Source organism: Gossypium raimondii, chromosome 6, assembly GCF_025698545.1.
Source record: "Gossypium raimondii isolate GPD5lz chromosome 6, ASM2569854v1, whole genome shotgun sequence".
Taxonomy (NCBI): Eukaryota; Viridiplantae; Streptophyta; class Magnoliopsida; order Malvales; family Malvaceae; genus Gossypium; species Gossypium raimondii.
In genome coordinates this window covers 509,792-524,356 of record NC_068570.1, presented here as the reverse complement: position 1 = coordinate 524,356, position 14,565 = coordinate 509,792, and the positions used below count along the sequence as shown (strand labels likewise).

At 31.1% G+C, this 14,565-nt stretch overlaps 1 protein-coding gene across 1 annotated transcript; it reads left to right on the top strand.

The window, feature by feature from the left end:
- The first annotated feature begins 10,525 nt into the window (after positions 1-10,525).
- LOC105772492 (bZIP transcription factor 11) lies at positions 10,526-11,711 on the top strand. The gene has a single exon (XM_012593761.2). It carries the CDS (start codon positions 10,967-10,969, stop codon positions 11,450-11,452), a length of 486 nt encoding a protein of 161 aa, XP_012449215.1. The 5' UTR covers positions 10,526-10,966; the 3' UTR covers positions 11,453-11,711.
- Positions 11,712-14,565: the final 2,854 nt, after the last annotated feature.

The window sequence follows — 14,565 nt, the reverse complement described above, 5'->3', positions numbered from 1 at the left end:
ACCAAGCATTTATGTTACAAATAAAGAGAAAGAACCTTTCAAAGACCGACCAAAAGCTCTTCCTTAAAGCCCAAACCATCCCCTTGGAGCACTTCTTAACCATAAATTCTTTGTTAGCTTTTTTTGCAATTTTATTTTTGGGTTGCATGGATCATTCCACCTTGTATTATACGTATGTGGGGAGAATATTTAATGTAGTGTATGAGTTTGATACATCATCAATGAATAATAATAACACATTCTAAATGAGTAAAACAAAAAATAAGGGAAAACTTATATATACAAATAAATACTGATAACATCATTTAAACATAATTGAATAATAATTAATTGTAAATAGATACTAAACTCTTAAACTTTACACTCTAAAACTGAGACCTTAAATCTTAAACTCAATACCCTAAACCTTAAACTTGAGATCATGAATCTTAAATCTTAAACTCAAGAATTATTTTTGTACTGAAATTAGGATATTCACTATTGGTGTTAATGACTAATCCCCTTACTATAAATGCTCTTCGAAGAAGTAAACAGTTAACCACGAAATATATTCCATTATTATGAGTAAAGATTTAACTCTCAACCACATGATTATGGAACGAGATGAGCAACTACTACACTACACCTCTTGATTTAAATTTGGGAGTTACTAATACATGGTTTCATTATATTCGGGGGGACCGCTTGCATTTGTCACCCATAAATAAAATTACCATGAACAAATTGTGTATATTTACACGAAGTAAACACTTACAACACTTTACTCTTCCAAAGGCAATAATTGAGGCAGATGTGATATTTTTAGCAACCCATTACTTTTTTTAAATCTTGGAAGCATTTCTTTCAATAATTAATAATACTATATAGCTATTTAGCTATCTAATGTATAGTCCTTTTGTTATTGCAAATTAATATTCCCCAAATATGCATGGTGACTTTTGTTTTATGTTACATTTCAAGTTTGATTTTCTCCACCTTTCTATTGCAATCAATGATATAAAGTGCTAGCAACTTGTTTGAAATCTAGGGGCGGTTGTAAAGGCTCAAGTTGTGCCTTCCACTTTATTAGTACTGTAAAAATTTTATTGGACAATTCAATTAAATCGATTCGTATAATATTTTAATAAATAACTTAAAATAAAATAAAAAAATCGAAATTTGAAAACTAAGGTTAAAAAATATCATTCGAATCAGTTTTTCATATGTTTTGGGTTTTATTTGTTGTATTTCCTTTTTTTTTTTTTAATTTTGAACCATGGTGACTAGTTGACTCATTCAATAATGAATATTTTTGTTAGAGTTATTATTTATTGGATTTTTTTTTGTAACAAGAAATAACTAGAAAGCAAATGCAAAGACACCAAATTAATTAGAAGTAACAATCATAGAATCAAGATCAATTTTGAGAAGCTCCTGTAATAAGATTGGGGCCTCATCATAATTCCTGCTTCCCGATTTAGCCATCAAATTAGTTACTCTATTATGTTCCCTAGGGATAATTGAAAACGAACCCTCTAATTTCGGCAAAAAAGTTGACTAATCAAACGTAACTCCGATAACATAGTACCCGCACCACCAGCTAAGATAGTTTTCACATCTAAAGTATTATCACACTCCAATTCCAATTGCCTAAAATCAAATGCCCATGCTAAATTGAGGCCTTCTAATATAGCTCTTACCTCAATTTTGAAAATTGAATCCTTCCCAATCCGCATAGCAAAACTACACATCCAATTGGCATCATGGTCTCTAACACTCCTCCAGTCGCAACAGTATTATTACTTTTTGACAATGCACCATCAGTGTTCAATTAATTGGATAGTTTAAACTTTTAATTTTATCGTTATAAAATGATTTTTTTATGTTACTAATTATAAAAAAAAGTATAAATTCTATTATGGGAATAACAAAGATGGATGATGGTAAAAATAAGATTGATTTTCCCTTCATTGATGTCTTTTTCTCTTTGCTTTATTTTGATGAAATGTCAATTTTAGCTTCTCACTTTTCTTATTTTCAAAGTGAAGAATATTTATATAAATATATACTTTTCAGGTCACAAGTTATAACAAAACAAAGTTAGGTCCTCACTCTATATCAAAAATATATACATATTGCTATTCTAGCATGTCAATGTTAATTTTTCATCTACAAAATTACTGTTTATAGACTTTATTCAACCAACTTCACAAAAGGTCCAAATATTCGACCTAACTTTCTCTTGAAAATCCACAATGTCACATTCATAATTACTATAGCATACCTTACAACATTAATTTTCTTTTGGGTCAAATTCTGCTACTAGTCCCTATACTCCACGTTAAGTTGTAGATTTAATCATTATACTTTAATTTAGTCAATTTTAGTCATTATACTTTGTCAATCAATTAATTTAGTTCCTGTATTTTTCGAATTTCGATATTTCAGCTTTGATGTAAACGTAAACGACAATCATTAAATCGATTAACTAACATTTTTATGAGTAATACGCAAAAAATAACATGCTGACATGCCATTACACTTGTAATATAATGCATACCCCATTATATTCTAAAAATAACAAAACATAATAAATTCAATAATTACCGTTTCGTTGAACTCAGTTTTTAAAATTTAAAATATATATATATATAGATGTTAAATATGTACAATAAATAGCAAAATTTAACTAGATTATCTCCACTTATTTCTTATTTCCTTGGATTAAATATATATATTTTTTGTTGCCATATTGTGGGATTGGGCGATGAACATGTTCCTTCAAGTTTCAATGTTGTCGGCGAAACAAAAAAATCACGTGCATTCTACAAATCCTCCGTTGAAGTGGGGTTCAGAATAAAATCGATAAAATTTCCAACATTTGATTTGAATAGTAGTATTTGGTTCGGTTTTAATCTGGTTATTAATTAAATATATTTGATTCGGTTTGATTTTTTATTCATATATTAAAAAATTGTAATTATTTAAATCAAATCGGATTTTTTTAAATTGATTTAAATTAAACAGTTATTACCCTAGTTGAAGTAATTTAGAAAAAACGTATATTTTGTTAATCTATAAATTTAATATTTTGCCTTTTACTAAAACAATTAAAATAATAATTTCTATTACATTTTCGATTTAAATATTTAGATCTGATCATTAAAACATTAGTATATTTTGTTGAAATTCACCAACATAACATATGATTAGGCTGCTATTGTATGACAATTGATGAAAAATAAACATGTTTGAATCGAAAATTTTAATCTCTTTGCGTTTTTGGAAGAGATAAAATAAACATTGATGTTCTATTTTTGTAATAAAGCAAAAGCAAAAGCTTAACTCAATTATGGTAACACAAAGGGAAAAGTTGGAGATCAACTAGGAAACTGGTTTTACTTTTAGGTAATAATGAATGGAATATGCTAAAGTATATGTTTAAACATTTGTAGTGTTGAAATTTTAAAATCTAGAGTTTTTAAAGTTGAGTATTATTTTATGTAAATTTTGTATATGTTTTGTCTCTTTTTATACTAGTTTAATCTCGTTTAGTTTGGGTCATGTTCAAGGCCACTTTTATAATCTGTTGTTAATTGTTGCCAATAAATTGAGGTAAAAATATCATGAAAGACATCAAACATGAAGGCCCTAGTATTAAGAGTTGGATTGCATTTTCTCTATTTACTCAAAAAATGGGCAAATTAGTTCATATACGTTAGATCAAAGAGCAAAAATGGTTCTTCTATTAAAATTTCCATCCATTTCTACTATTAAAAACTGATCCTTGTACATTAGAATGAGCTATAATGGCATACCACGTGTAGTTGTTGATAAGATTCTTCAACCACCTTGATCTTGTTGTTGGGATTCTTCCTTTTCTTTAGTAATATTATCAGCTTTATTATCCATCATTTAAAGTTCAAATATATTATTGTTAAATAGTTTGTTATTCCTCTACGTATATATAGGTTGGTATTGTTTAACAAGAGTGATATGAATAAAAACCTTCTTCTCTTAATTACTTTCAGTTTCTCTCTTTCTATATGGTATCAGTTACCTATCTCAAACGAGGTTAAGTTTCGATTCCAATGGCAATTGACAACTCCATTTCCAACCCTTTTGACTCTAACAATCCCCTCACCATAGTCACAATCTAGAACTCTATCAAACTCAACTCCACCAATTATCTTTCCTAGAAAACCCAAATTGAATCCATCCTCATAGGCTATGACCTCTTCAAATTCATTGATAGCACACATCCTTGTCCACCAAAAACTATCACTACCGATAACACAACCTCCACTAATCCGGCATATCAAACATGGCTACTATAAGACAAACTCTTGTTTGGTGCATTAGTTGGCACCATCTCCTAAAACCTTATACCTCTAGTCTTACGGTGCACAACCTCAGCTGAAACTTGGACGGTCCTTGCCAATACTTATGCTCGTCCATCTCATGGCCATATCAAACAAATCAAAGATAATCTCAAAAACATTTCCAAAGGCTCTCAAACTATCACCGACTCTATGCAAGCTATTAAAATCAAAGCCGGTGAGCTTGCTACTGTTGGTAAACCGTTAGATGCAGAGAATCTTATTGAAAAAGTCCTAGAAGGGCTTGATAACACCTTCCAACTAGTTATCGATGCTGTCAATAGTCGAGATACTGCCATCACCTTTGATGAGTTGCATGAGAAGCTGATCAACAGAGAGCTCGCCTTACACAACTCCTCCTCAAGTGTATCAGTCACCGCCTACTCAATTCACACTCAACGCTCTAACTAGTGGTTTCACCGATCTCCTACGCCCTCTGCATCTTAATAGTACGATAAACCTATGCGTCCTTTTTTGGGCAAATGTCAATGGTACCGAACTCAGGGGCATGTTGTCACTCAGTGCTCTCTCTTTCCCCAGCAGTTCCCGAATGTAGTCGCACCTCCACATCAGGCCAACTCATCGACATCTCGTACGCCTCCACCATGGTAACCTCAAGCTCATGTAGCTACCTCCAATTCCTTATGCTCTGATCCTTGGCTATTAGACAGTGGTGCAACACACTATATCACAATTGATCTCCAAAATCTATCTGTTCACAATCCCTACACTGGCTCGGATGAAGTAATGATTAGTGATGGCTCTAGTGTTCCTATTGCTCACTCTGGTTCTATCACTCTTCCCACTTACTTTCACTCATTTACTCTATCTAATGTCCTCTATGCTCCTAATATGAAATGCAATTTAATTTTTATGTCTCAATTTTGCAAATCGAACAATGCTTCTATTGAATTCTTACCTTCTTCTTTTCTTGTCAAGGATCTAAAGATTGGGGCAATTCTTTTCCAATGTCAATGTAAACATGGTGTCTATGAGTGGCCCTTAAACTCCACCCTGTTACTTGTTTTCTTTATACTAAAGACAACACCTCCTGTCTGGCATCACCAACTTGGTCACCCATCTCTCTCGATATTTAAGTAGATGATTTCCTTTTTTCATTTAGATGTTAACACATCTTCTCTGTCAGATACATATTGTAATGTCTGTCACTCTAATAAAAGTCACAAACTTCCTTTCTCCGCTTCCACCTTATCATCTTTATCCCCTCTTGAATTAGTTTTTACTGATGTATAGACCTCTCCAATACACTCTGTTGAAAACTTTAAATATTATATAATCTGTGTCGATCACTTCACCAAGTAAATATGGTTGTATCCTTTAAGGTGCAAGTCTAAGGCTCATGATACTTTCACCCGTTTCAAAGTCGTTGTCAAAAAGTTCTTCAACACTGAAATTAAAACAATTTATTCAAACAATGGCGGTAAATACCAAGCCTTATTTTCGTTTTTCAACATCAATAGAATTTCCCATCTTACATCTCCTCACACCTCTGAGCATAATGCCTTTGCTGAGCGTTGACATCAACACATAGTAGAAACTGGTCTCTCCCTTCTTTCCCATGCCTCAATGCCTCTATCCTATTGGTCATATGCCATTTCCACAACCATTTATCTTATAAACCGTATGCATACGCCTACCCTTCACAATGAATCCCCATACTTCTAACTTTTCGGCACTCTTCCTAACTATAGCAAACTCTGAAGCTTTGGTTGCCTTTGTTATCCCTGACTACGTCCCTATGCCTCTCACAAACTTGAACCCAGATCGACCCCTTGTCTCTTTGTTGGTTACTCGTCTACTCAAAGTGCCTATCTCTGCCTTGATACGTTTTTCCATCACCTATATACTTCTCTTCTTATTCGTTTTATTGAAACCGTCTTTCCTTTTACACAAATTGTTCTTACTCTCCCGAAAGCTACTCTCGTTACTATTTTTGAATGGTGCATCTTGTTTATACCAATCATTACTTCATCCACCTCAACACCTACCACTACACCCATCTCTAATGCTCCATCTCATTCTACCACTTCATTTGATCCAAACTTTCAGCCGTCTTCTCCGACTATTCTAGACCAAACCGTCTTACCAAACACTACACCTACTCAACCTGAATTACCAACCCTCATCACCTCCACTCAACCTGAATTACCAACCACCACCACTATACCCTCTCCCAGTATTATTACTCGTTCCAAACACAATATATACAAACCCATTCAAAAACTCAACCTTCATACAAAACTCCACCACCCTACCCGTGAACCAACCACAGTTACTTAAGCCTTAAAAGACCCCCAATGGAAGCGTGCCATGTCCGATGAATTTGATGCTCTTCTTCGCAATGGAACATGAGAGCTTGTCCTATTGTACCCCACTCAAAATTTAGCATGCTTTAAATGGATATTCCACACTAAATATCATTCTGATGGCTCCCTTGACAGGTACAAAGCCCGTCCAGTCGCAAGAAGCTTCCATCAACCCTCGGGCGTCGATTTTACTGAAACTTTTAGTCTCGTTGTTAAACCAACCACATTGTGCCTAGTACTTAGCCTTGTTGTTAGTCATGGTTGGGCCCTTCATCAGCTTGATTTCAATAATGCCTTCCTCCAAGGCACTCTTTTAGAGGATGTGTTTGTGACTCAGCCTCCAGGGTTCATCAACCGCGATAATCCTAATCATGTGTGTCGGCTTCGAAAAGCTATCTATGGGCTTAAACAGGCCCCGTGTGCTTGGTATCATGAATTACGATCATTCTTGCTATCTTTTGGATTTATCAACTCCATTGTCGATGCCTCGTTATTTATCTTTCGTGGCCGCAATCCTGTAATTTATCTTATTGTCTATGTTGATGATCTCATCGTTATCGGCAATACCTCTTCAGCTATATCTCAGTTTCTTCAGCACCTATTAGCTCAGTTCTCATTGAAGAATCTTGGTCACTTGCATTATTTTATTGGTGTCGAGGTCATTCCCCATGCTGATGGTTTATTTCTTAGTCAGCACAAATGCATTGCTGACCTTCTTCACAGAGCTTAGATGGCTGAAGTTAAATCGGTTTCAACCCTTATGTCCTCCTCGGTGTCTCTTACATTACATTCTGGTTCCCCATTAGCAGATGCAACTGCCTATCGCACTATTGTTGGCAGTCTTCAGTATCTCTCATTAACACGACTCGATATCTTGCATGCTATTAATAAGTTGTCGCAGTTCATGCATCAACCCAAGACTGACCATTAGACTGCCGTCAAACGACTATTACGTTATCTCTGTGGTACCTTAGATCATGGCCTCTCTATCTATCGTCATTCGTCTCTTGCCCTTCATGCTTTCTCTTATGTTGATTGGGCTAGTGACAAAGATGGTTTTACCTCTACAAATTCTTATATTATCTATCTTGGCCGCAATCCCGTGTCTTGGAGCTTGAAGAAACAGGAAACGATTGCTTGGTCTTCTATCAAAGCTAAGTATCGTTCCGTGGCTGATACAACTACTGAGTTACGCTAGTTGTGCTCCCTTCTGTATGAACTTGGTGTCATCATACCACAACAGCCAGTGATATATTGCGACAATGTTGGAGCCAGTCATCTCTGTGCTAATCCAGTATTTCATTCGCGCATGAAGCATGTTGCGATAGACTACCACTTTATTCGTGAACAAGTACAAAGCGGTTGTCTTCGTGTGTCTCATATTTCCACTGCCGACCAGCTTGCTAATGCTCTCACAAAACTGTTACCTCACCGATAGTTTGTTAACATTGTCAAAAGGATTAGCCTCGTCTCAACGTCGTCCATCTTGCGGGGGCATGATAAGATTCTTCAACCACCTTAATCTTGTTGTTGGGATTCTTCCTTTTCTTTAGTAATATTATCAGCTTTATTATCCATCATTTAAAGTTTAAATATATTATTGTTAAATAGTTTGTTATTCCTCTATGTATATATAGGTTGGTATCCTTTCTATAGATGTTTGATTATTTTGTCAATCACGCGAGATTTGAACAGTAGAATTGGATGAACTTTTTAAACAAAAAAGTAGTATGTTCTTTAATCTAACATAAAAAGATAAGTTTGTTCATTTTTTGAGTAAATGAGACAAAATGCAATCTGACTCATAATACATGCGCCTCTATGATGCTTGTACCAAAAATTGATGATACGAAATTTCTTTAACATGGTTTTAAGTATTTGATTGCCCTATAAATTTAATATCAAGTGAATATGATTGACTAGGTTTTCTTTTCACGCCACCTATAAATTTAATATCATTTTTTAACAACAATAACTAACACTAATAACATAATAAAAATTGATAATATATCAAATAATAATCTATAATTAAATCTAGTGTTTTCAAATTCTTTAAAGCAATTGGTATCCTAATTAAAGTCAAAGCCTAGATGGGTTACTTTGAGGTTCAATCCATGCTTTAGCACCATTCTTGGAGCTGCACTAATGCACATGGAGATGCTTTTTGTTTTTGAAAAGTTTAATGGAAAAAAAATAGTTTGGTCAGATTATATATAAAGAATTAATTATTAAATTGTGATGGTGTTTTGAGTATGAAATAAAGATTTTATGCTTTATTACAAGGGAAGAAGAATGAACCAATTTTTTATTTGTTTGTTCTGATTTAAACTTGTAAATTCGATTAGAAATTAATTTGATTAAATTGAATTTAAATTTAACTTAATTGGATTTATTATAAAGGTAAATAATTTAAATTTATTAAACTCAAATTTAAATTGATCTAAATTCAAAAACTAACTCAAGTACAGAATGACTCGAATAAATAATTTAAAACCACATATCTATAATAATTTGATTAGAAAAATACGAACCTTAAATCCAAACAATCTGAACACGAGTTGCATCCCAAAAGAAGATGAACTTAAAATACATCCAAAACAAAAATGAATCAAAAATCCTAAAATTTAAACTAACCTAACCAAAGCTATTTATACATATAAGTGCTTGTAAAAACTTGAAATAACACCGCCATCCCTAAGATTCCTTTTAGTTTCAAAGCAACTGTCAGTGGTCAGAAAAGCAACAGTGCCAGACTTAAACGGTTAATTGTGGTACTGGCGGTGAAAATGAGGACTTCAAGCATTTTCACACATTATATTCAGATTCTTCAATAATTAATTTCACTAACTTAATTATAAATAAATAAATAAATTCAAATTTATTTCCATTTAAATCTTACGGTATTTAGATTTTATCTATATTTATTCTAATTTAAATTTAAATTCTAATTATCAATATAATCATTACTTTATAATGTCGATTTTAGTTATTCAGATACCATTAATTATATATATTTTTATATTTCATTTTCGATTTTATTGTTTATGTTTAGGGTATGAAGTTGTTCCTTCCAACAATGTAATCGCTAACCTCTTAAAAGAATATTATACAAATATCTATATAAACTTTTACCTAATTTTATGTTGTAGGTGAATAATTACATGATTATAATAAACAAAATGATTGAGAAATATTTTGTAATTCTAGCCTTTAAGAGTTTCGGATAATTCTAATTTTGATTTTTAATTAAGGTTAAAATTATTTTCTTTTTCATTTTGATTTGACATTCGAAAAGAGATGAAATATAATTAAGTTATATCTTTTTATCAAAGGTTGAATCGATCGTCATTAGAAAAATCAGGATACATTCTAGGAAAATAAAACTTCTATCAAAGAGAAGCAAATAAAAACTTTCATAAAATTATCATAGAATCAAGAATGATACATGCTAAATCATGAATTAGTAAGTACAAGTAATCTCTAAAAAAACTCAACTGTTTGAACTTTTTATTTTTGAAACCAAAATATTCACGGAATCCCATGAATAGGAGCTGAAATCATTTCAAAAATTTTTAAATTTATTTGTATTTTGAGTCATTTTAAATTTGAATTATTTCCAGAAATCTTCTAGGTTAAATGTAAGAACTTTTGAGTGAAAATTTTCATTCACATAAAAATGATGTATGTTCAGCCGCAATAAATATAAAAAAGAAACCTTGGGGGTCCAAACAATGAATAAATTAAATAATAAAGAGGAACCTGAAATAAGTAATGATTAAAATAATTTGTAGGGTGTGTATAATGGGTACCAGCTGGAAGAACTGGACGTATATGAGAAATTCGTCTCCACCCCACACCACACCCCCAATCATCTCTCTCATCACCAAATAGATTCCATTACCACTCTATTTCACTTCTTCAAAATTTCATTTCATTTTTCTTCTATAAATTCTCTTCTCATTTCTCTCATAAACCTCTTCCCCTTTCATTCAAAAATCACTCTCTTCTCTTCCTCTGTGTTATTTGAAGTCTTATGTGTTATGAAAATTTTCATGTTTGAGACTCATGTCTCCGGTTGTTAGTGAAATCCTCCGTTCTGGGTTTATGATAAATTCTTCACTTAGACGAAGGACTCATCTTGTTCAATCTTTCTCTGTTGTTTTTCTTTACTGGTTTTATGTTTTCTCATAAATAAATTGTCCTATTTTACCATATATACATATATATATATATTAAGTAGTTATTTAGCTTACAATTTAGTCTCTTTTTTTTTCTTTTTTAATGGCTTCTTCTAGTGGAAACTCCATGTCCAATTCAGGATCCGAAGAGGATTTGCACAATCAAAGGAAACGGAAAAGGATGGAATCCAACCGAGAATCAGCGAGGCGGTCTAGGATGAGGAAACAAAAGCACTTGGACGAGTTAATGGCACAAGTGACTCAGTTGGTTAAAGATAATAATCAAATCTTAACCACCATCAACTTCACCACTCAACACTACATCAACATGGAAGCTGAGAACTCGGTTTTGAGAGCTCAGATGATGGAACTGAGTCAAAGACTGGAGTCACTCAATGAAATCCTCAATTATCTTAATAGTGGTACCAATAGCAACAACAGCAACGATGGGTTTGAAACGAGTGAGGGATTTGAAACAACAAGTGATGAAAGCTTCACCACCATTATCAGCAACCACAACAACAATCCTTTTGTTATTATGAACCAACCCATTATGGCATCAAGTGATATGATGATGTTTCAATACTAAATTTTATTGAAAAATATTGGGTGAAAATGTATATTTGCAATGATTTGTTGGTGTTGAGATGTTGTTTTTATTGTCTTCTGTTTTGTGTTGGTGGTGTTCATTGAAATTTGTAGTAAAAATGTTTTGGTGGTGCCAAGCAAATGAGATGATGATGTACAAGACGACTGTAAGTGAATTTGACATCTAGTAATTAAAAATGTCAAATTATAATTTTAGTCTATTTATTATATTGAAATTAAGAATTTAATTTTTCTGACAACACCTAACCATGCTTTTAACTTTTTTTTATGAATGCATTTCACAAGTTAAGGGTGGCAAGAGTTTTAGTTTCATTGCTTAAATACAAAATTTCCTTTTAACACTTTCCCAAGTATAAATTATTCAAATTAAGTTTTTCTTAACTTTTAATAAATAGAAAATTTCTATTTCGGTCCTTCTACAAATATAAATAATGTAATTTAAGCTTTTAACTAAACAATTTTAACCTTGACCTCTCCAATTTTCATTAATTTTATCTCAGTTCTTCTTAAATAATTTTTTAAAAAAGAATCAAATAAAGTCAAATTTCAACAGAGTAAATATGTCTTGTTTAAAATTTTATTTTAATAATAGAGTTAACTTTCTTCTAATTTGATTCATTCAATAATAAAGAGACGTTAATTTTTATGGACATACGAATAACATTATAAAATATGGTATGCATGTATGTGGTGTCCCTTACCATATAATTAATTTTATTTCACTTGTTTGTTGTCTTCTTCTTCCTTGGAAAGGGTCATTATTTATGATGGTTTTTTGTTCTTTATGGATGCCTCTCTCTATCTCTCTATGTTTTTTGTGTGAAGAAAAGTGGCAAATAATTGCTAATGCCAAAAAATAATTAAAAGGGGAAAAGGTCGTCCTTTATTTAAGACAATTGTTGCTTGTTCAGCAAATCCATTTTATTCCAACAGGCAACATTGAAAATCTTGGTTTGAAAAATTGAATCAGGAATTAAATTGGTTATGGGTTTTTAATAGAATCTTTAAAAATATTTATAATTTTTTTTAATTTTTAAATAGGAGGATAATACACTTTAATACATTCGAACTTACATTCTCTTATATTAATAACAATATCGACACCTTTTTATAATCATATTGTATAATTGAATTACTTAGAGTTCTATTAGATAAAACGTTTAAAGCTGCTTTTCTATTGGAGGCATCGTGGCCCCATAAATAAAATTGATCTTTTAATTCCTTTAATAATTTCTAATTTTAAGTTTGACCCTTTCAAAATTTGAAAGTTTTAAACTTAATCCCTTGAAATATTGTAAAATTTAATGTTAATACAATAAAAAATTATATTGTAACTCTAAAAGTTTTATAATTCAAATCTAAGGGAAAAAATTAGCTTCGTCCCTACTTTAATTGATTTTGTCAAACCATAATTTCAACAGCAAAAATTGAAATATTTTACCTATTTAATAAATTCTAAAAAGATTAATCTACGTAAAAGTTACTTTGAATATTCCACCAAAAATACAACTTTTGACTGAGCATTTTGGAACGCTGTTTCCACCTAGGGACAAATTGAAGAGGTGTTAGGGTGAGTTTGGATAAGCGGTACGTTTATCTGCGGTTAGTGTAAAAACAAAGGTGGCGGTGAGATTAGATATTGTAGCGATACTGTAGCGTGAGACAAAAGATAAGCTAAACGCACCGCACCGCACCCAATCGTCCATCCAAATCCACCCTTAACCTCCAACAAATAGAAAAAGTTGTATACAGTACTGATTAAGTTATAAATTAATATATAGTCAAGCTATACTTTTGCTTCAAAAATGAATTTTTTTTATTAAATTTTCTATCAAAAACAATAAAATTATAAATTGACACATGTTTTCACCTTTCTCAAAATCATAGATATTATTCATAAAAATCTCACATACAATAAACCTACTTAATGAGATTGAATGCATGGCAATCATTAGTGTGATTATTTAGTAAGATATTTATTCTCAAAACTTTTTGAATTCATTACCAACCTCTTATTTTTAAGCAAATGTTTTTAAAACCAAATTTTCATTCACATAAATTCTTTTATTTATTATTTTAAAATATATTGTAGAACGTGACACTTTTAATCGTCTTGCTTTGCCACTAAACATTATCAATATCAAGATAAGATATTAGAAAAATTATAAATAACTAAATAAAATTAAATCTCCCAACTTGAGTGCCACTAATTTCTTGTTTGTTGATTCTTGTGCCACATTATGGAAACACCCATAGTTTTTTTTTTTTTTCTTGGTAAAGGTTCAATGTACAATGTTTAATTCAAAGTTTCAAAATTTTTCTTATGACTTTAATTCATTAAAATTATCTAAATGCTTTAGGTATTTTCAAGTTGGAATAACTTAAATTAAAATTGATGTATTTTATATTAAAACTAATACTCTAATTAACAAGGTTATATATAGAGACAAATTGTTATGACAATTTAATTTATTAGTATAAAATTAATTGAACCATAAAATGGTAGATGATCGGTTCAATTATTGATCCGATTATTAAAACATTAGATGTTACAAGTCAATGTGATATCAATTCAATTGAGAAATAATTCATTTTTTCTACAAAATAATAAATATTATAAGAAGATATCTTTGTCTTTTATATAAAGTATATAAAACCAATTTATACACGGAATAAATCTAGAAACGATATTCACACATGATTGAGATATGGACCTAAAACACCATAATCTTTGAAGTCTCATATTTATCATTTTAATCAAAGTTTCATTTGTATTTTACATTTTTTATGAATATAACTTTTATATATTTTTCACAAAATTTTATTTTATATAAATCATTGTAATTTTTGTAAATTTGGAATTTACTCCATATACTTTTCAGATTTCAAAATTCATATCCAACTATTAACACTATTAAAATTATTTTGTTAAATTCAAATTCATTACAAAGTCATTTTTTAGTTGCATTACGCCAAGTGAGTAGTTTTTTTAAATGTCACATCAATTAATTTACCAATAAAAATTTAACAACGTTAACAATTGGATCTGAATTTTAAATTTTAAAAAGTAGAGAATTAAATTCTTGAAAATAA